Below are 22,250 nucleotides of genomic sequence, written 5' to 3' on the forward strand. Positions count from 1 at the left end.
GTTTAGCGCCGCCTGCAGCCCCGGGTGTGATCCTGGAGACCCGGGATCGAGTCCCATGTCAGGCTCCCTGCATGGAGCCTGCTTCTCCCTCTGCCTGTGTCTCTGCCTCTCTCTCACTCTCTCTGAATGAATAAATAAATAAATCTTTTAAAAAATAAACAAATAAGAAAATAAATAAAAAGGAGTGTTGCTTGCAAGACACATACCAAAATCTCGATAGTGGCTCCCTGGAAAGGGAGGGTTGTTGCCCTCTTTTTAAGCTTTGGCATTTACTAAATTTTAAAAATCGAGACTGTGGGGCAGCCCGTGTGGCTCAGCAGTTTGGTGCCGCATTGAGCCCAGGGCGTGATCCTGGAGACCCAGGATCGAGTCCCACATCAGGCTCCCTACATGGAGCCTGCTTCTCCCTCTGCCTGTGTCTCTGCCTCTCTCTCTGTATGTCTCTCATGAATAAATAAATAAAATATTAAAATAAATAAAAAAATAAAAATCGAGACTATATATATGTATATATATGTACACAGAGTTTTATAATGAAAAGCTAAAATTTAAATAAATTTAATTATATCTTGTCTTCTTTTGTAAAGAGATTTGAGGCAGCTTCAAATAAATTCAGTAGGGGTGTCTGAGTGGCTCAGTTGGTATAGCACCTGCCTTCAGCTCAGGTCATGATCCCAGGAAAGTGGGATCGAGCCCTGCATCAGCCTCCCTGCTCAGGAGGGAGTCTGTTTCTTTCTCTCTCCCTGTCTCTCCAATCCTGCTCGTGCTCTCTCTCTCTCTCAAATAAATAAAATCTTAAAAAAAAATAAACTCAGTAATTTTTAAAGTTTAACAAAAGTAAGATTGTGTTGCTTAGTATTCACAGTGCAGTAGGACCATGACTCAGATGTCACGATAAATACTATGCAGTGGGGAGTCCAGCCCAGATCTTATTCCACCTGGAAAAGGCATGGAGTGGATGCTAATTTACTTACTGTCCACATTAGGCATAAAAGTGGGCAAAATGAGACAGGATAACGAAAGGGGTGCACATGACTCACGAAACCCGTGAAACTAAACATGAAGTTGAGGCAGAAGTGCCCCCACCTCCCAGCATAGGGAGATTTTTCAAGTATAGGCAAGGCTGGGCTCTTCCTGAGATTCTGATTCACCTTGCTGGATAGGGGCATCTGAATCCTAGGAAGGCCCCCCAAGGCAACTGATTCTCCTGCACTCCCCTGGGAAGAACTGCCTTCAGAAGATCTGGCTAAAAATCCTCACAATGCCCAAAAGTAGACAAATAGGAAGAAGGCATTTAAAAGTTCACAGACCCAAAAGAGGCTGATCCTGTTAAATGCATATGGATTACTATAAAGTGAGTAATCCAATATGCTTTTAGGCAAATTGGTTTTGAGGAACTGGGATAGCTTCCCCCCCACCCCAGGAGGCCTGGATCCCAGATCTATTCCCTCAGTTTCCCTAAATCTGAATCCTGCTCCTCTCTTCTCTTCTGAGACTCAGTTTATTCATCTGTAAAATGGGGTTAACACTACCCACTTCTTAGGATTGTTGGGGAGGCTTAAGTCAGATAACAAGGATGAGCACTGAGCTTAGTGCTTGGCACCTAATAGGTGTTCAATCAACATCAGCCATCCCCTTCTCATCATTGTCACCATTGTCATTCTTGTCGGTGAAAAGGATGCTTGGGTTGGAGTAAAGTCTTGTAGCGGAGCTGGGAGCCTAAAAGGATGGTAAGTATAAGCAGACTGAGGGTTTTAAGCTATCAGGAAAACTAAGGGCCCGGAATCACCCGGCCAGCACAGGCGTCTGGGTCCCCGTGGGCAGCCGAGAGGCTGCCTGGCCTGCTCAGCAGATGGTTCTGCCCACGGGAGTCCATGGCCAGAAGGAAGGGATGGCCAGGCCCAGCCCCGCCCTGGCGGCCCTCATACCTTTTCGCTACACTTTCTGATGGTGGCCGTGAGCTCACTGACTACCATATCCACACACTTGATACTGGGCTCTTTGAGCTTCTGCACCTGCTTTTTCACTGTGGCTTCAAAAGCGAGGTCAGGTGTGAAGAGGCCCGTCCTGCACCCAGGGAGAAGGAGGGGATGGGAGGAGGAGCAGCCATGGGCAGGTGGGGAGAAGGAGGGGAGTGAAAGCCAAGCAGAGCCAGGATTCAGGAGTGGAGGATGGCACGGGCATGGGGGAAGAGAGAGAGACACCGACACAGAGAAAGAGAGAGAGAACAGAAGACAATGTGAGTGTGGAACCGGCCCTCCCTACCGCCACCCAGGGTCGGCACCTCCCAGGTGCTGCCAAATATCCCCCAGGGCTCTGTGGGTATGGGGCAGGGGGCTTCTGAGGGACAAAGCCTCTGCTCCATACAAGGCCACTTACTGAGTTCAGATTGTCTCCCCAGGGCTTGCCCCCCAGCCCCTCCTCAGCTACACTGAGCCGGCCCTCTCTGTCTTTTCCAATGCTGTCTTTGTCACAGCCTTGGGTCCTCCTAAGGGGCTGACCCAAGCCAGGACCCCACCCACCCATTCTCTTCAATTCAAGGTTTGCCAGCACCTTCTGCATCCACTTCATCCTGACTCCAAAGCCTAGCAGAATTCCCTATCTCCGCCAGGATTGCTGCACCCAGCTGCCCAGGCTATGCACTGCACAACTCCAGGGGCTCCATTTGCATAGACCGTGGTGCAGATGATGCCTCCTGGAGTTGCTGTGTAGCTGCCTGACCTCCACTCTCCACCATCCTGTTCTACTCCTGCCCTTTTCTTTCTCCTCAAGGGGCATCCTTTGCCTCTCCTCCAAATGGTCTGGAGGAACTCAGCTGGGAAAGACAGAAAAAGAGAAAAGGAAAGACAGAAAGAGTGGAGGTGGTGGTAGAGAGGGGCCAGGGCAGCAGTGGGGAGAGGAAAGGGAGGGAGGCTGAGGGCGGAATCAAATACTAGATTTGGAGTCCAAAGCCTTGGCTTCAAGTAACAGCTCTGCCACCTGCTAGCTCATATGACCTTGGACAAGTCACTCAATTGCCTAAGCCTCAGTTTCCCTCTTGTGGCTTGGGTGCCATCCTCCCTGGCCTGCCCTCCTTGGGTGGTTCTTGTGAGGCTCAGATGACAGAACAGATGGAAGAGGACTCTGTCCCTGGAAGGTTGGATATGGATGGAAGGGAAGGGAAGGGTCTTGAGTGAGAGTCCTAAGTGAGGCTGAGGTGAGAATGGAGAGGATGAAAGACAGTGGGGAGTCAGGGTACCTGCTAGACCTGGGTCCTCTGCACCCCTCTAGCCATCCAGACCCCCAGAGCAACACCCAAGAAGGCCCTGTATCTCACCTGTCTGCAGGGCCAAGGTGTTCCCTCCCTGGAACCTCCAAAGAGGACTCCCAAAGCTGGAAGGGGGCTCAGGGCCCCTCAAGGCCTATCCTCCCTGAGCTGGAGGAGCTCTTAGTGGGCTCTCAGGACATCCATCATCACACCTGTCTTATCAATGTCTAATCCCTTGCGCCTGGGGGCCAGGGGGTGGGTAAAGCCCCTTCAGAGAGGCCCCCTGTCTGGGTCTGGGGTGGCCTGCCTCCCCCACCCCGCTGAGGTCTGTACATGCTACCGAGGAGGCAGTGGGGGGTGTGGGGAAAGAGCGCCTGGCAGCAGTGCAGGATGGGGACAGAGGTGGGGGGGCTGGCCCGGGCCACCGGGTTACCTTCTTGGTGCACTGTCTAACCGTGCTGATTAGTTCCGAGATAACCATGTCCACACACTTGAGACACGGTTCTCGGATCTTCTTCACCTGCTTTTTCACAATGGTCTCAAAAGCCATGTCTGGGGTAAAGAGCCCCGTTCTGAACGCCCGGAGCGGGAGAAGGGCACAGTGTCACAGGCCAGCTCCTACCAGGAGTGCTAGGCCAGGGCCCACCCGACCCCCTGATTTCTCCTTGGGGTCCTCCCGCTATTACCCCTCTCTGGGCTTCAGTGTCCTCATCTGTAAAATGGGCGGGAGGGATTCTAATGGAGGACATTGAATTGATGCTCTTTGGGGCAAGGCAAGGTCTGCTTATAATTATGTATGTCCTGCTTCCTCTGAAGATTCTGTTCACACAAAAGGTTCTCTGGCCAGAAATGGTACGAAAACTGCCAAACTGGGTTCTCTTTAAGAGCCTCTCTGGGAATAAAACATTTTATTTTAAGACTAAGAGAGAAGATTTTTTTCTGTGTCGTGGCCAGTACAGTTATCAGTTTGTAAATTCCATGCCAAACCTTGGAATTGAATCTGTATAAAAGCAGGGACATTTTGGTCTTGTTCACTCCCTGGCACATAGCAGGTGCTTTAAATGTTCTTGTTACATGAACAATGTAGATCTGGGTCCTTGAAGGGGGCTAAGCTTTTGTCTTTTTTCCAATCCCTCTTCCTGTTTCAAAGGCCATGGGGTTGGCTGGAAGGAGGGAGGTGGTGTGGAGTGAGACCCACTTTGGCCTAATGAGACTATGGGAGGGTCTGGAAGGTTGAAAGACCCTGTTTCATCATAAAAGGACACAGGCCAATGCCTAAATGCTCCATCCCAGGCCCTCCCCAGTGGTTTTGGCAGCTTTGTGCAGCTACCTGGATAGGACTGGAGGAAACTGTCTCATCCTGTGGATGGGCAGGGGGCCCAAGCCCAGAGGATGCTTCCCCAGCCTCCTATGTCACCTATGTCCTGGGCTCTGCCCAGCTGGTCCAGCCTCCAGGCCCTGCTCCCAGGGACAGCAAAGGAGGACAGCAAGCCTCTCATCCACCTCCCCCAGCTCGGGCTTGTCTGAGCTGGGAGCCAGAAAGGGTGGAGAGGATGGGGGACCAGGGCTCTTGGTCCTTCCTGAGGGCGGCTCACTTTATCACTCCCTGTGCCTTGGCATGAGACCCCCTCTGCCTTCCAGGGCTCAGCCCCTTTCCCCAGTCCCAATACGTGCCTAATGCCATGGATGTTCTTGATGGCGTAGCTGATCTCTCTCCGGAGCTCCTTCTCATCAAACTCCATCTGTGCAGGAGAGCAAGAGGCAGCTGGTCAGGCCTTCCTGCTCCCTAGAAGGCCAAGACAGAGGCCCCACTCCCTATCGGCACCAGGTCAGCAAAGGTTCATGTGGAAGTCCTGGAGGGCAGGGTGGGTAGTCCTAAGCTCCCCCACTCTGCCCCTGGGGAGACTGTCCTACCTTGACTAGCTCAAAGGGGAAGCGCTCATGGAAGATCCGGTTGATGCGGGCTCCCCCTGACAGTTCATAGGTGTCAATCTGGTCCCCGGAGCCCTCAATGCGCTTCTCAAAGTCCACAGCAAACTGCTGGACCATCCTGGGGGATGGAGAGAGTGGGATGGCGTGAGGGGGCTGCAGCAGCCTTGTGCAGGGAGCCCTGGGTGGAGAGAGCCCTGAGAGAGCCCGGTGCAGAGGGGCAGCTCAGTGCTGGGGTGTCAGGAGTTGGGGCGGGCCTCACTGCAGCAGGGCCTTGGTCTTGCGTGCTGGGTCATCAGGTCGGAAGTTCTTGTACTCCTCCACCTCCTTCTCAATGGACAGTAGCTGGCTCTGCAGCCTGTTCCGGAGCCCCGGCAGTGTGTCCCGGATGTGGTTGGTCAGTTGCTGAGGGGGGAGGGGAGGCGGATGAGACAGGGGTTAAAGCCATGGTCACAAATGGAGATGCCCACAGGGCCAAGCAGAGACCAGAGTGCCATGGGACCTGCGGATGTGGTGAGATTGAGAGATGTAGAAGGCAGCCACGATCCAGCCCACCAGGATCGAGGAGGAGAGCTGCCAAGGCCAGGGCTTGGAATACAGTAGGTGTATTAACTGAATTTGTGAGTGAACAACACAATTTTCTTTTTCTTTCTTTCTTTCTTTCTTTCTTTCTTTCTTTCTTTCTTTCTTTCTTTCTTTCTTTCCTTTTCTTTCTTCCTTTGTTTTTTAAAGATTTTATTTTTACATAACCTCTACCCCCAATGTGGGGCTCAAGCTTATAACCCTGAGATCAAGAGTGTATGCTTTACTGACAGAGCCTGCCAGGTGCCCCACGCAATTTTCAATAGAAACCAGAAGTCTAGATTTTTATTTGAAATTACCGGATTTTTGACTAATGGACTATTTTTAGACACCATGAGGGCCAAATAAAATGTGTCTGGGGCAAGGATGGCCAAAGGGCAACCCTCTGAGTTTAGACCTCTGGTACGGTAATTCTCAAGTTCTGGGGCTCACTCTGGCTAGGTCCTCGCACACAGTATCTCCCTGAAGTTGCACAATGATCTTATGAAGCAGGGTCTTATCACCAACATCACCATTTTACAGATGCAAAAATAGAGGTTCAGAGAGCTGGTGTGTCAGGTCTGTGGCTTCCAGAGTCCCCGGTTCTGCCCCTACACCACACTGCCTTCCCCACTGCTTCTCTTCCATCATCACACACACATACACACATGGCTCAGTTCTGAAAGCCCCATTCCAGATGGAGAAACATCTTAGGGAAGCCTCTGGGATTGCCTGTTCCTGTCTCCAGATGAGCCTCTCCCCACTTCAGAAGGAAGCAAGGCCTTCAGCCAAGTACACTCTAATAATGGCTCCCAAACCCAAGCCCTTGTCAGTGCAAGGTCTGGATCCTCACTCCCTTCTGAGGGGCTACAGGACTCCCTTCCTAGGCCCCTGTCAGGGAAAAGTCAGTGAAGCTCTGCTGCTACCTTGCTGTGGGGCTGCGGGCAAGTTGCTTTGTGTTCTGGGTCTCTGTTCATCTGCATGATGAGGACACTAACCCCTGTTGGTCACCTTCACAAAACACATTTAAATATACCTGTCCCCGCGCTGCTTTCCCCAGGCCTGAGTTCCTTACCTGGTTGAGGACCTTCTGTAGGTAGGGTGTGCCCATGCGGTCCGCCAAGTGGCGGTAGGATGGGTGGGAGAGAAAGAACTTGCGTTCAGCGGCCAAGGCAGCTGAGATGTCCTTCTTGCCATCAATGTCCTTCTGGCTTCGGTTTACCACCCCTATGTAGCCTGTGGAAGGGGGCCGAAGTCAGGGGCAACCAGCCTCGCACAGGGTGGGGTGAAGAAGGGCAGGTGGAGTGGGTCGGAGAGCCTACCTACCTCTGCGCAGGGGAAGGAGCTTATTCTCTAGCACATCTCGGGCATCTGTGCCCTCGTCCATCAGATCTAGCTTGGTGATGACCCCAATGGTGCGCTGACCTAGGGGACAGCAGGAGAGGGTCACCTACATCTGCACATGCTCTCCTCACAAGGGAGACCACATGCACTCCACCTGCTTCCCACATCTCCCTACCCACACCCTCCCTCACCCACTACCTGCCTCTGCTCTCCAGCCTCATTTAAAGAATTTTTTTAATTCCTGGGAGACACACAGAGAGGCAGAGGCATAGGCAGAGGGAGAAGCAAGCTCCCTGAGGGGAGCCTGATGCGGAACTCGATTCAGGGGCCCTGGGATCACGACCTGAACCAAAGGCAGACACTCAACCACTGAGCCACTAGGGTGCCCCTCTCCCACCTCATTTATTCTTCCCAGAGGGGCTCCTCCTGGAGCTGAGAATAGAGCCCCAGGGCCTTGTACTTCTGCTGCCCTTAGGAACCTACCCTGGGGGTCCACCTCCTTGGCAACCTTGAGAGCATCAGAGTTGGCCAGGTCGGAGTTGGCGGGGGACACAGCCAGGATGAGGCAGTTCTCTTTGGTGACGAACTGCATAAGCATGTCCCGGATCTGGAACTCGATGTCAGGAGGTTGGTCCCCCACTGGGACCTTGGTCATTCCGGGTAGGTCCACCAGTGTCAGATTCAGGACTGGACAGGGTGGCGAGAGGGCGGGCTCAAGGCGAGGGGCGTGGCCGTGGGGCGGGCGGATTAGGGTCTTGGGAGCGTGGCGGCAGGTGCACGGGATTAGGGAAACGCGGGACGAAAGCGGCGGGGGGGGGGGGGGGGGGGCGTGTAGGGCACTAGAGGCGTGGCCAGAGGTGGGCGGAGTCGTGGCAGGGTGGAGCTTGGGGTAGGATGGGCGGGGGGGGGCGGGGGTCGCCCTGGGGGCGGATCTAAGACCGGGAGCCCGAAGGCCTGGGGCGGGGACACGACTCCTCACCCTGAGGCGAGTAGACGCGGAGGTTGATGGGCACCGGCGAGATGCCCTTGTTGGTGCCAGTGACCCGGTCGGTCTCAGCCTCGATCTCCAGGCGTACCTCCTCGAAGTCAGTGAATTTCTTCCCCTTGCAGTGCAGGAATTCGGCATATTCTGTCCCAGAAGGGGACGTGGGGAAGAGTGGGGGAGGGTAAGCATTCTAACCCCAACCCACCTAGGTCCCATCTTCCCCTGGAAATAGACCCACACACACCCCGAAACACTGCCTTCTCCCCACTCCCTCCCCACAACAACGCCATGTCTTCGTTATGCATTTTATCCCCACTGTCCAGAAGGGGAATCAGTGCCAAAGTCCTAGAAGCAAGCAAGTTCAGCGGCTAGGCCAGACCTCTCCTTGGGGATAAGGTGGGGACGCTGGAGAGGCCGGGTCGAGTGCTGGTCCAGAGAGCGCATACCTGTGGTGGCATTGACCAGCTGCAGGACCAGGGGCCGTCGGGTGACAATGCCTGACCCTCGGGGCAGGAAGTCCCTGCAATGAGTTGGGAGTGAGAGTAGCAATGAGTCAAGGCCTGAATGGGCTCCCTGTGTCCTGGGGGCACACATCCTGCCACTGGGAGTTCCAACTCTCTCCCAAAGTGCCCACCACACCTTAGCTCAAGGGTTTCATGTCACTCAGGAGAGATGGCAGCTGAGAAAAGTGGACAAGACCTCCCCCAGATACCCTGGGTCACAGATTTATGCATATGAGCTGCCAGGAGACCAGACCAGTAACCCCCAGATCTCTCTCAGGTATGCCCTGTGTTGTCAACCAACAAGAAGTCCCTCTGCCAACCTAGTCACTGCCATTCAACTGTGGCACGGAGTGCCCCACATGCCCAAGTGGCCAGTGGCCACAGAGTGGATCTCAAGGAAACAGAGCAGCACCTTTTCCCCTTCCTTCCTCTGTGGGGGAAGGGCAGCATCTCACTTCCCCTTGGGGGAGGGCCCATCTGGCTGGGGTTGAGGATGAGGGGGGATGGGGGAAGGAGGAGGCAAGGAAAAGAATTCATGCTTAAGTGCCTACTACTGCACGCCAGGCTCTTTGTGGCCAATATCTCATGAACTCCACACAATAGCCTAGTGAGGTAGGTGCTATTATTCCCATTTTGCAGATGACATTGAGGCTCAGAGGTGTTCAGACTCCAGATGCAGATCTGTTTGACTCTGCTGTGAGAGCTCCTTGCGTTTCAATGCCTTGCAGACCCATACTTTGAAGGATGGGATCTGAGGGGTCTCCGAGTCACTGCCCCAGACCTGATGTCTATACCCCAGATATCTGCTGGTGCCAGTGTCAACCTCAGCAGTCCTTTCGGCTAGCTCTTGTGGGTGCTGATTCTCGTCCTGTCAGCTCTTCTCATATCCACTCCCACCCTCGGCCCCACCCAGGCCAGCGCAAGCATGGGGGCAGAGGTCTCTTCAGGGACCAGACTGTCAGAACTGCAGTCATGGGATCCCCAGGACACAGGAAAAGGCGGAGCAGGTTACAGCCTGAGGGATCCAGTTGGCCACCGCATTCACGGAGAGGCACATGGAGGCCTAAGAAAGGGAAGGGACACATTCAAGCTCCTACAGGACTTGGACAGAGCTCGAGAAGAAACCAGGTCTCCTACCCCCAGCCTAGAGCCTGACCTGAGCCACATAGCTTCCTGCACCCCCACCCCCACTCCCTACTCCCCGGCCGGAAGGTCCCAGGAACAACAGAATAGGCCCAGGCTGCTGGGTTCCAGGCCTCCTCTTGGGCCTTGGGGAGACTTCTTCCTGCCCGGTAGTTCCTCTGGGGCAGATTAGAAGCTAATAGGGCGGAGCCAGCCACTTCAATGGGGAAGGAGAAGGATGACATATCCTGCAGTTATTCATCATTTCCAGGTGCTAGGCAAGCACTTTTCATTTTTGCAACACTGAGCCTCAGAAGGGTGGGGCCAGTGTCTTTCTGCCCACCATAGTGTCCCATTGTCTGGCCCAAGGCTTAGCACACAAGGGGCACTTAATAAATGCTGACTGAATCCCCTGGTCCTCAATGCTCAATAACAGTGCTCAATAAAGAAATTATCCTGTTACAGATGAAGTAACTGAGGCTCCTTGATGAAGTGACTCATCCAAGGTCACCCGGATGGGAGTGTCAGAGCTTGGATTCAAATCCAAGGGTCTGTTGGACCCCAAAGCCTGGGAAGTTCCCTGTCAAACTCAGCTCCTCCTTCAACCCAAAACACCAGACTTGGCTTTTTATGTAATTCAATTACATTCAGTCTAGGACATATTTGGGAGCAGCTGCTCTGTGCCAGGCCCTGTGCTGGGCCCTGGGGATGTGAGATGATGAGTCAGACAGCTCCCTACCCAGAGGAGGAGCTCACAGTGTGGTGGGAGAGACAGACAAGTAAACAGATAATGCAATGCAGTGTGACATGTGTTGGAACGGAGATGCACCAGGCAGCACAGAGAAGGAGGGGATTAACGGGGCGGTGGGGGGTGGGGAGGTGTTCTTGTCTCTCCCATCCATTACTCCTTTGGGGGGTGACCCTCTAGTATTTGGGAACCCCCAGGGCTGTGGAGATAGGACATCTGTCCTCACAGAGGCTGGGCTGGCTTGGGGGCCCGGGGTCCACCCTTTCCCCCACCAGCTTCTCACCCAGCAATACCATGGCAACAGCAATTGCCATGGAAACTACAGGAGGGGCTGGAAAGGATGGGACTCCCCACAGAAAGCCCCCTACGCAGACATGGACCTTCCCTGGAGCTTTTCCCTGAGAGGCCTCCCCTGCACAGATGGGCCCACTCGGCCCTGGCAGACCTGCAGGTTGGCGGTCAATGAGGTGCTGCATGGAGAGGTACAGGGAGCCCAGGGCCCAGCTGGAGGGGTGGTCAGGGGTCTGGGCCAGGCTTCACCAAGTCACTGCCTCCCCAGGGTTACTTAAAGGACAAGCAGCTTATGAGAAGCAGAGATTAGAGGGGCAGGGCTATGTGTGGGAGTAGAGCCCCTCCTCAGACCAGGAGCTCTTGGGGCCAGGGTGTGGATGGGGGTGGCAGGGTGGGGAGAGGCCCCATCTCTGTCCTGGCCCAGGTTCTCAGAGTAAGACCCTCATGTAGCCTGCAAGGACAGCTTATTAAACTGTGTGTTACTCAGATATGCTGGGTGAGGATCTAGTGGGGCTGGGGTGGGAGAGAGGGAATATGGATTTTAATAGTCATTTTTGGGGGCACCTGGGTGGCTCAGTGGTTGAGTGTCTGCCTTTGGCTCAGGTTGTGATCTTGAGGTCCTGGGATCTAGTCCCGCATCAGGCTCTCCTCAGGGAGCCTGCTTCTCTCTCTGCCTGTGTCTCTGCTTCTCTCTGTGTGTCTCTCATGAATAAATAAATAAAATATTTAAAAATAAATAAATAAACAGTCATTTTCATGTTTCCTTTCAAGTTTAGTGGTCAGGAGCCAATGCCAGGCAGAGGCCCTGGTTTCGAATCCCGCCTTGGCCATTCTGCGATCTGGACAAGGCTCTTTACTCTCTGTGCCTCAAAACCTTCAGCCTCTAAATCAGCATCATAGAAACTGGGCATCATCTGCTACCACACGTGGGCTGCAAGGTCCATGGAAGCTCTTCATGCAAAGAGCTTAGGCCGGGCCTGCTACATAGAGGGTGCTCAGCAGCCCCAAGGGGCTGCCCAGGGGCTACCTATTCTCAACCCCCTCTCTAGGAGAGTTCCCAAATTTCAGCAAGGAATGCAAGATCCCACAGAGCCCTCTGGCCGCCTCCTCCAAGCACTGACTGGGGTCTCAGGATTCTGACCACAGAATGTTAGGTGTAAATGCAAATATTAGATGCCTGCTGAGGAGGAGAAGCTTTCAGAGACCATGTCATCCCTCTACCATTGTCTAGAGGAGGTGGGGGACGGAGGCCCAGAGAGGCACCAGGAGCTGTGACGGAAGAAGTGGCTAAAAGGGGACCAGGGACTCACACCCTGGGCAGGCAGCAAAGAGCACTAGCTGGTTCACACGTCCAGACTGAGGTCCTTGCTCCCTGCTGGCTTCCCATGCTCACCACAGGCCAGGCAAGGAGTAGGTGCTCAGGTAACCCTCACAGGAGCAAGCATAGCTGAACAGCTTATGGCTCCTGCCCTCCACCTGGACCCACGGTCCCCGGCACTCTGTTATAGCGGGGGTTAGGGCCTGATCTGGCCTCCAGCCAGTGCCACCATGTACCTCCCACCCGGCTCCTGTGTAGGATGAGGGAGGACAGAGAAAAGTGTGCTGGGCCCACCAGCCCTGGGAGCCATGTGGGAGGGGTGCATGGTGGCATGCCAGCTCTCCCTACTCATTCTGGACAGATGGTGGTATCCCGAAGAGGCTTTGCCTTGCCATCTGCAGAGGCACCTTCAAACCTGAGGCACAGGGAGGGTGAAGTAAACACCTCTGAGGACCTCCAGGCACCACATGCTTCCTGTGTGAATTGGCACTGTCACACCCAGAGGGGTCTGGAGGAAAGACATCAGAGGTCCGAGGAGACCCTCCTCTACTCCACTCTAAGACCTGAGATCTGGGGCCAGAACTCAGGGACGCTGCTTTCCAGGTCCTGTTGAATACAAACCACACCAGAAAGCAGCATGCTCCGGCTAATGCGTACCCAGAGGCCGTCTTCCTCCCAGGTCTCCTCTTTCCCAGGCTCTGATGTCACACACGCCCAGTGTTGAATATCAGAGCTGCCAAGTAGGAGCTGTGTGGCTCTGAACAAGTGACCATACCTCTCTGAGCCTCAGTTTTCACATTGGTAAAATGGGTTGCTGTGAGGTTCATCTAACTTGATGCCCGAAGAAATGGTAGCTATTATGATTACAAATAATATGACTTGCTGAGTAAGCTGAGGACCCAGGCTGGGCTCCCACCAAATGTGCAGCAGGGAGGGAGCTGGAAGGTGGGTCTCCTGGGGGCCGGCCGGAAGAGTGGGCTGGTGGGCCAGACATTTCCAGCCAAATCTTGCCCCTGAAAGCGGAAGGCAAGGGGGAGGCGGGGAGGCTGGGAGGTGCCCTCTGAAGCACGGAGCTGGAGTGGAGGCCAAGGAGGGGGTGGGCCAATAAATACAGTTGGGAGGAGGTGAGGGTGACTTCAAGCAACAAGTCTCTCTCTGTTCCTGCTGCCCCAGGAGGCCCCAGGCATCATGCAGCCCGTGAAATTCCAGCTAAGGTCTGAACATTTCAGGGCAGTCCTGGCCTGGTTTCCCCTGATGCTCTGATGCCCTGAGAGCAGGGACTGGGCTGGTCCTGTTTAACAGTGTCCTCTGGAGTCAGCAGGGCAGGTAGCTGGCACTCAGGGCAACCCTGCTGGCCTAAAGAGTGCTACCCAATGTCATAGAGCAAGTTGGTCACGGGGTAGGATGGGCACCCAGGGCTCTGGACTCTGAGTGCAAACTCTCTCCTCAGCAACTGTTTTCCCTACTAAAGAAAAGCTATGGGGACACCCGGGTGTCTCTGTGGTTGAGCGTCTGCCTTTGGTTCAGGTCATGATCCTGGGGTCCAGGGATCGAGTCCCGCATCAGATTCCCCACAGGGAGCCTGCTTCTCCCTCTGCCAGTGTCTCTGCCTCTCTCTCTCTCTCTATGTCTCTCATGAGTAAATGAATAAAATCTTAAAAAAAAAAAAAAAGAAAAGCTATGATTTTTCCTTCCTCCTTATCCTTCCCTCCTTTCTTCCTTTTTTCCCTCCCTCCCTTGCCAGTGTTGATGACTTTATATTTTCAAGATGGAAATGGATGTCTCTTTTGCCTCCGACTTACAAAAAATCATGTTCTCCCTTTGAAAAAAAATTCAGAAAATACACAAAATGTTTAAAAAATAAAAAGCAATCATCATCCCAACACCTGGGGACCACCCTTGTAAACATTTTATTATTTACAATAATGACCATGGCAAACACAGAGGGCTCGCTGACTGCTAGTCAGAGGCTCTGCCGGGTGCTTGAAAATCTGCATCATGACAAGGCTTCTTTCTGGGGTGAGGGAAGTGTTTTAAAATTAGACTATGATGGTGGTTGCACAACTCTGTAAATATACTAAAAATCATTGAGTTGTGTACTAAAAACAGGTGAATTTTATGGCATGTAAATTATACCTCAATAAAGCCTGTTTAAGAAATCTGCAACCTGGGATCCCTGGGTGGCGCAGCGGTTTGGCGCCTGCCTTTGGCCCAGGGCGCGATCCTGGAGACCCGGGATCGAATCCCACATCAGGCTCCCGGTGCATGGAGCCTGCTTCTCCCTCTGCCTGTGTCTCTGCCTCTCTCTCTCTCTCTCTCTCTATCATAAATAAATAAAAAAAAATTAAAAAAAAAAAAAAAAGAAATCTGCAACCTAAAAAAATAAAAAATTAAAAAATTAAAAAAAAAAAAAAAAGAAATCTGCAACCTGGGGCACCCGGGCATCCTGGCTCAGTCGTTGAGCGTCTGTCTGCCTTTGGCTCAGGTCATGATCCTGGGGTCCTGGGATGGAGTCCCACATCGGGCTCCTCGTAGGGAGCCTGCTTCTCCCTCTGCCTGCGTCTCTGCCGCCCCCCCCCCCCCCGCCCCGCCCCGTCTCTCAGGAATAAATAAAATCTTTAAAAAAAAGAAAGAAATCTGCATCGTCTTTTTTTTTTTAAGATTTTATTTTTTAAGTAACCTCTCCACCCAAGGTGGGGCTTGAACTCATGACCTCGAGATCAAGAGTCACATGCTCCACTGACTGAGCCTGCCAGGTCCCTCCCCGCATCCTCTTGATTGATACTCACATGGCCATGTGAGGCAGATGTGATGAGAGATGGCCCAAAGCCCCCTCACATGTACACACACACAAGGGGCTCCAGTCTACACTGTAGTGGCTCTGTTTGCCTAATAGCTCATCAAGGGCATTTCCCAAGTCATTCAATACTGAGCTACATCTGGATCCTTATTTATTACCACCAGTAGCTCGATGCAAGAGTATCTCAGCTCCATCACTAAATTATTTCCCTGCTCAGAGCCTCAGTTTCCTCATTAGTGAAATGGGACACAGTCCAACAGCTCCTTCCCAGGGCTGCTGAAGGAATGAATGCCCTAAGAACCTGGCTGTGGAAGGACCTAACAGGGTGCCCATTGGTGGTACCATGAGCCACCTGCGCACTCCTGTGCCAGGTGCCTTGTGTGTGCTAGTGAGCATTGCGTTCCTTCAAATTTGGGACTCAGGGATCCCTGGGTGGCGCAGCGGTTTGGCGCCTGCCTTTGGCCCAGGGCGCGATCCTGGACACCCGGGATCGAATCCCACATCGGGCTCCCGGTGCATGGAGCCTGCTTCTCCCTCTGCCTGTGTCTCTGCCTCTCTCTCTCTCTGTGACCATCATAAATCAATAAATAATTAAAAAAAAATTTGGGACTCAGGTCAGAGGTGAATGTGCATTCACCTGCTGAGATATTTCTCCCCATCCTGCCTAGTGGCCTCACTTCCCCATACTCAGACCAGATGCATCTGACAGGAGTGATAAAAGAGGAGGCATTAATAAACAGCTAAAACGTTCATAGGAACCGTGGTTGGGGCTGCTGTCTGCTGAGAACCCTCAACCTAAGGGGGTTCTCTCTTAGAACCACCTCTCTCTTCCTCTGCAGCCCCTCATCCTGGGAGAAAACTGAGCCCCAGCCCCTACACTGAGGGTCAGGTCATAGGGGGAGAGGGTGGTCAAGGAAGGCATCCTGGAGGAAGTGTTGACCGATATGAGACTCAGAGGATGAGCTGGTGAAGGAGGAAGACGAGGGCATGGTGAACATGAGGACAGCATATGCCAGGAGAGTGAGGAGGGGCATTTTTCCATGCATGGGGAGGAAGACACAGAGGGGAGGCTGGTCCCAGAGCCTTCGGCTAGGACAGTGGGAAGATGCCATTTAGGAGACTGCCTTGAACACCTTCCAAGGCCAACAGTCCTTCTTCCTGGTGCCTAGCAGCTGTTCCAAGTTGTTAGAACCACTGTCCCCACACAGCTCTGGTTCCTTAGCCAGATTTCAGTCCAGGTTGGGGTAAGAGTCCAGAGCGACAACCAAGGCGAGCAGAGGGGTGTGATATATACACACATGGTGGGGATGAAGAGAGCAGACACTGACACGGAGGCGGGGGACTGGTACATGTTCCTGTCCTGCCTCTGATTCCATTGCTGCAGGACTTCAGACAGATCCCTACCCTCTCTGAGCCATCTTGCCATGTGGAAACCAGGAATGATAGTCTGCTCCTCCAACTAACAGGAAAATAATCAGCACTGCCCTCGGACATGGGGACTCAGGGCCCCCGCCCCATGTTTAAGAGGTCCTTCTTTGGATCTCCAGAGCAAGGGGTCCCCAGGGGCCAAGGGTCAGTGTCCAGCTGGAGCCTATGCACCCCTCCTAAGCCACACTGAGTGCTCTGGAATTCCCTCTCCCACTCAAGCTCTCTTCTGGGGTCTGCCCCGCCAAGGTCAGGGAGATCCTTTCTGGCACCCTGGATGGAGCTCAGATGAGAGGGTCTGGTGTCTGCATGTGAACCCAGGGGGCCCCTTGTGGTTACAGGACACAGTGAAAAGGGACAGAGTCAGCCTGAGGGGATGGGTTCCACATCCCGTCACAGAATCCCGAGGAGTCTGAAATTCTCCATGCAAACCCAGTCTGCCAGGTTGTTATGAAAGCATGTTTGTCAAGGTGGGAGGGCCGAATGCATTGTGTTCAGCGATCCCCTGGCTTGATTTATAACTGGAATATCCAGACATATGGCTCGTGGGCCTCCATTTCTGCTCTTATTTCATACCTGATAACACTGTGCCCTAGATGGGTCCCCTCCAGGCCACCCCCCACCTCCCCACCAACCACCCCCCCTTGCATCCCCTCCCCTGAGGTTCTGACCCTGTGACCTCAGCTAAGGTCGTTGGGGGGGAAACTCGATTCCATTGGAGCCTGGATCAGATGCTGTCTGCCAGAGTCACCTTTCATTCCCGACTCCTTGGGGCCACTGAATGGGGTGGGGGTTTGGTGAAGATGTTCTCCAGCCTGGGTTGAGCACACGAGCCTAGCTGTAGATGTGTGTTGGGCATGTGGCAGGTCCTGCTCTGAGCACAGGGTGGCTGCCTGGCAGTGAGTTGGCTCCTGGGTGCGGGTGGCGGCTGAGGGGCCACCTGTGCCTCCCCACCTTCCTGGTCTTACTGGGGCCTCTGCTCCTCACTCGGTGACACTGCCGTTTGTCTGGGTTCTCAAACCCATCGGGCTCTTTTCCTTCTTGGGCCTTTGCTCAGACAGGACCCTCCACCTGGAATATGTTCGCTCCTTTGCTTGACTGGGTCCCTTTTTTGCTCAGGTCCAGTCTCAAATGCTACCTCCTCAGGGGGCCTTCTCTGGCCTCAGTGATGATGCCGCTCTTCAATAGAAGGCTCCCCCCGTGCCCTTCTTCAACTACATGACAAAAGAGCCCTTTGTGTGATTTAGTGTCTGTCTGTCTTGCTCAGCTGTGAGCCCCCTGAGAGCAGGGATCAGTCCTGCTTGCTCACAGCTGTATCTGCAGCGCCTGGCACCTTGCACACCAGGCAAATGTCCCTCCTCTCTGCCTTCTCCCGTCATTGAGTTTCAACCTACAATGTCTTAGATAGCCCCTAATCCTCCTTGGCCTCAGTCTCCAAATCTGGGAATTGCAACCACTAAGATGTGTCCCAAAGTGTTCAGAGGATGAGGCGAGCTTAGTAATGGGGAGTGGGCTGTCCCCTACTGGAGGGTCTGGGGTTGAGCATAAGAGGGGTTCTCAGAGGCAGAGACCGGCACCAGGGCTGTGCTGGGAGGAGAACATAGAGGAAGTGGCGAGGAGGTTGGCAGGAGGCAGGGAGCCTGAGCAGGGGTAGGCAGAGTCACTAGGGAAACCCAAAACCTTGCCTCTCAGGCCGCCCCTTGGGCTCTGGGCAGAGGCCTCCTGCCCCTACCCGCACCCGAGCCGGCCTCCCAGCCTGTCCCTCTGTGCAAGCAGAACAGAACTGCCACGTCCTCTATGCTAGGCCTTACCTGGAGTGTTTCGTGGGTGTTATCTCAACACTCAGCACAATCCCATGAGAGAGGTGCTATTATAACCCCCATTTTATAGATGAGGAACTAGGAGCTGAGCAGGGTTTATGAAACACGCCCAAGGTCATTTGGCTTATAAGTGGCAGAGCTGAGCTACAAACCCAGGTCCAATTCCAGAGCTCGAGTTCTCACCCCCTCTGCTGAATCCCCACTGGCTTTCGCCTCCCCAGGAGTCAAGCAGGCAGGGAGGGCAGGTGCTATGCATTTGTCAGCCTACTTGGCACCAGAGTGAGCGGAGGGGAGTGGAGGCTGAGAGCCTGTCCGGGGCAACTTATTCTTGGTTCTGGACAGGTGTCGCAAGGAGGGGGCATGCAGCCAGGGGCAGACAAAGGATGGCCTAGGGCAGCAGGCACCTGCTCACAAAATGCTAGGGTGACCTGAGACCCTGCACACACTCCTCTGTCTACACTTACCCTGAGATGATCTCATCTACTCCCATGGGTATAGATCCCACCTCTATGTGATGGATGACTTCCAGACTTACACTTCCAGCCTGCCTTCCCCTGAGCTTCCAGCTTGCATCACCACACTGCCCACCTTACACTTCAGACTCAACATGCTCAGAATCCACCTCCTGAGCCTACCCCCGCCCCCCACACCTGCTCCTCTTGTCCTCCAATAATGGCACCAACACCCACCCAGAATCAAAGACACTGGCGTCATCCTAGAGTCCTCTCTCCCCACCCTGCACATACCATCTACCGCCAAGTCTTGTGGGACTTTCCTCCAAAATATACCTTGAACTCCACTGTTCTTCTCCCCCTCTATGTGGAAGCCCTGGCCCAGCCACCCCCCCATCAGCCGGCACCTGCTCCCTGGGGCAGCCTCCTCACCTGCTGCCCCCACCCAAGTGCTGGAATCAGCTCAAGTCCCTCCACTACTTCAGAGCTTCCGGCAGTAAGGAAAGGAAACCCAACTCCTCTTCAGAGCCTAAGGGCCTTCTAGATCCAACCCCTGCCTACCTCTCTGATGCCATGTTGCCCTGGTGTACCAAACACCAGCCACAGTGGCTCCTTTCTGTTCTTTCTTACTGCCCCAGGGCCTTTGCATTCACTGTTCCCCCAGCCTAGAATACTTCTCAGTCCCATGGCTTCTCATCTCAGATGCTACCCTCTCCTAGAAAGGGACCTCCTTTCTTTCTGACCTCCCTGTGCAAAGCAGGCCTTCTCCCTCTCAGAGGACTGGCCACATTCCCTCATTGTCATCTTCATATATGTGCTCCTGTGTTTACTATTTCAGTCTCCTCCTCTGGAATGCACAGCTATTGTCTTTTCTACCCTAGAATCTCTAGTGCTGTGACACTGTCGACAATCCACAGATGTCTGAATGACTAAATGAATTAACCTCAGTTTCCTGTTCTGTAAAAGGGGGATGAAGAAGTAGTATTGAACCAGACAAGTCCTAGCAAGTCCGGCAGCTGCTGTGCCACTTCCACTGCAGAGCTGACACCAGGGCCGCCTGGGGGTGCCCAGGAGCCCGCGCTGGCCTGGGGCAGCCTCTGCTCCCTCCGGTTTATTTTCCACTTCCTCTCCATGGGGGGTTGGCTCCTGGGAAGCCCCAGGAGGCAGAGCAGCTGTTTCCATGCTCACCGGTCTGGGGACCCAGCCCTAGGCCAGAGAGGTCAGGAGCCTATGAGGGAGCAGTGGGGCTGGTGAGGGGCACTACTGAATTCCCTCCTAGGGCCCCAGCCATGGCCTCCTCACTAACTTTCATGAGGATCAAATAATGCTTTCCCACCCATCCCTCCACCTCAGGCCAAGTCCTCCTCACTGGCCCTGGGCCCACACCTGGACACCTCTCACATCCTCCAGCAGAGCCACTGTCAGAGGGTCACGAGGCACAAGGGACGAGAGGACCCAGGCCTCTGGGGGCACAGTCCACATCTTGCTCCACTCACCAAACTAACAGGGGCCCAGGCTAGCTGTGGCTGGGCTGGCCTGCTGTGTTGTCTACTTACTGGCACCTCTCTCGGCTGGACAAGGAAACTCCAGGAAGACAGGGGCCAGGTCTGCACTGGCACACATAGGGCCCCAAGCCTAAATGACCATCCACAGCTCCCTCGCACATGTTTACAAAGGGGCGTTTACACCCATGAACTCCTTGGAGCCCCATGCCACCCTCTCAGGCAGGTAGGGCAGCAAGGGTCAGCGTTCCCATCCCACAGATTTGGAGGACGGCGGCACATGCACCTGTGTGTTCCTGTGCCCAGCTCAGGGCCCGGCTCTCATGGGCTCTCAAGATTAGGGTTAGGAACCTGGGCTTTGGAATCGAATAGATGTTGTCCTTCTTGGGTAGGGGGACATCTAACCTCAGAGGTCTGTCTCCTCAGCTGCAGGATGGGCATCATAGCACCTGCCTCAGGGGGCTGCTGTGAGCCACCCGACAGAGAATGGTGTAGGGCACATGAGAAGGAGAAGGGCTCAGCAGAGGGGGGCTGAGGTCACCTGCCCCCTCCCTGACCCTATGCCTCCTGCCCAGAGCACACAGCCTGGAAAAAGCAGGTATTCAACACATGTTCAATGGATCGAAGGTAGGAATAAGGTTTCTACACTGTCAAGTGCTGCATTTCCATGGGTGCCTTTTAAAACACTAGGGCCTCTGGGCTTTTCTGTCTCCAGAGGCCCCCACCCTACCCCCTCCCCCTGACTGCTGGGCCACAGGGAAGGGCCCCATCTGTGTATGTCTTGCCTGTTTATGTCTGCAGCTCCGGGGGTCACGTGAGCAGGAGAGGGGCTCTGTGGGAGCCCGTCCCCAAGAGACAAACGGCCTCCCCCGCTGCTGATCAGTTGGGCCCAGCCACCCCCACGGTGGCTTCCCAACATCCCCCAGATACGCTGCTCTTGTCGGAACCCTTCCCTCCAGCCCCAGGGTTGGCACTGGGCTTCCCAGGTCATTTGAGGGGCAGGAACAACCATCCAGTGCAACTCTCCTTCCTAGAGGCGGACACACAGGCTCAGAGAGGGCAAGTGATTCACCTGAGGCTTCACAGCAGAGCCTGGCTTGGATCCAGAGTGTTCCCCTGGGAGGCAGGGGCCTCTGCTTCCCTCCCTCACCTGCCAGTTGCTTCCTTAGCGGAGAAGGTCACGGGGAGAAAGCTAGGATGTCTGAAGAAGGTGAGGGAGGGAGATGCCAGGGTGGAGAGGCCAGTGTCACTGCCTCCTCCCTGTCTGCCCAACCCCCTCCCCGAGAGCCTCCTCTTCTCCGGCACCGAAAGGCCATCCTTGCCTCCATTTTCTCTGGGGATCCCGGGCGGGGAGGGTCACGACCCCACCTGCCCCCCTAAACCCAGGACCTTTTGTCTCTGCGGCTGCCCCCCGCTCCTTGCCACCTGGCCTCCCAGCGCCCTGTAGGATCAGAGGCAGGAGGGGGATTAGGTCGTGCAAATGGCTCCCCCCTCCCCGCCATCCTGCTTCCCGGTCTTAGTCATCTCTGCCCTCTGCCGCCTTCTCCCTCCATTACGATCCCTCTGCCAGGCCCGGGGCGTGCGACGGCTGCGGGACCCCCACCCGGGGGCGGCGGCGGAGCCAGCGGCCGGCGGCGCGCAGGGGGAGCAGAAGCGGTCCCGCCGCCACCCCCCTCCGGCCCTGCAGCACCCCAGCCCCCCTCCCCTCCAACGCCGCGCTGCGCACGGATGGCGGCGGGAGCTGCAGAGGTGTGTGCGAGGGGGGCGGCTGTGCCTGGTCCTCGAGGCCCGGGGACTGTCCTCTCCCAGGGACACAGCTAGGGAGGGGGGCCTCGTGCGGGAGGGAGCTGTCTTCCGCGGAGCCCCGGGCTGGGGAGCACTGCCCTTGGTGCTGCCCGCTCCGGGGGCCGCGGGAGCCGAAGGGAGGCGCTGAGTAATGCAGGCCCCCTCGGTGCCCATACTGGGGGGGGACCCCTTGGCAGTGTCTCTCCGCGGAGCGCCGTCTTCCCTAAGGATGTGGCGGAGGAGGGGGGCGTGATACCGTGGCCCGTGGCTTGACGACGTCTGCGGACAAGCGGGGGGCGCTGCCGCCGCTAAGGGGCTCTCGGGGCTGGGGGGGCGCCCTCCGTCTGGCTGGAGGAGGGGGGCGCGCGGTCCGCGGGGGCAGCGCCAAGGGCTGCGAGGTCGCGGCGCCGTCGGGGCT

General features: G+C 55.0%; 1 protein-coding gene across 1 annotated transcript in view; it reads right to left on the minus strand.

Moving 5' to 3' along the window:
- DNM1 (dynamin 1) overlaps nucleotides 1-22,250 on the minus strand; it is a 45,566-nt gene that overhangs the window by 22,977 nt on the left and 339 nt on the right. The window contains 9 exon segments of the mRNA NM_001131049.1: nucleotides 3,681-3,819; nucleotides 4,922-4,989; nucleotides 5,162-5,297; nucleotides 5,439-5,581; nucleotides 6,813-6,973; nucleotides 7,064-7,162; nucleotides 7,565-7,768; nucleotides 8,061-8,210; nucleotides 8,513-8,586. Coding sequence (NP_001124521.1) covers nucleotides 3,681-3,819; nucleotides 4,922-4,989; nucleotides 5,162-5,297; nucleotides 5,439-5,581; nucleotides 6,813-6,973; nucleotides 7,064-7,162; nucleotides 7,565-7,768; nucleotides 8,061-8,210; nucleotides 8,513-8,586 — 1,174 coding nt within the window.

This window comes from Canis lupus, chromosome 9 (assembly GCF_011100685.1).
Source record: "Canis lupus familiaris isolate Mischka breed German Shepherd chromosome 9, alternate assembly UU_Cfam_GSD_1.0, whole genome shotgun sequence".
Taxonomy (NCBI): Eukaryota; Metazoa; Chordata; class Mammalia; order Carnivora; family Canidae; genus Canis; species Canis lupus.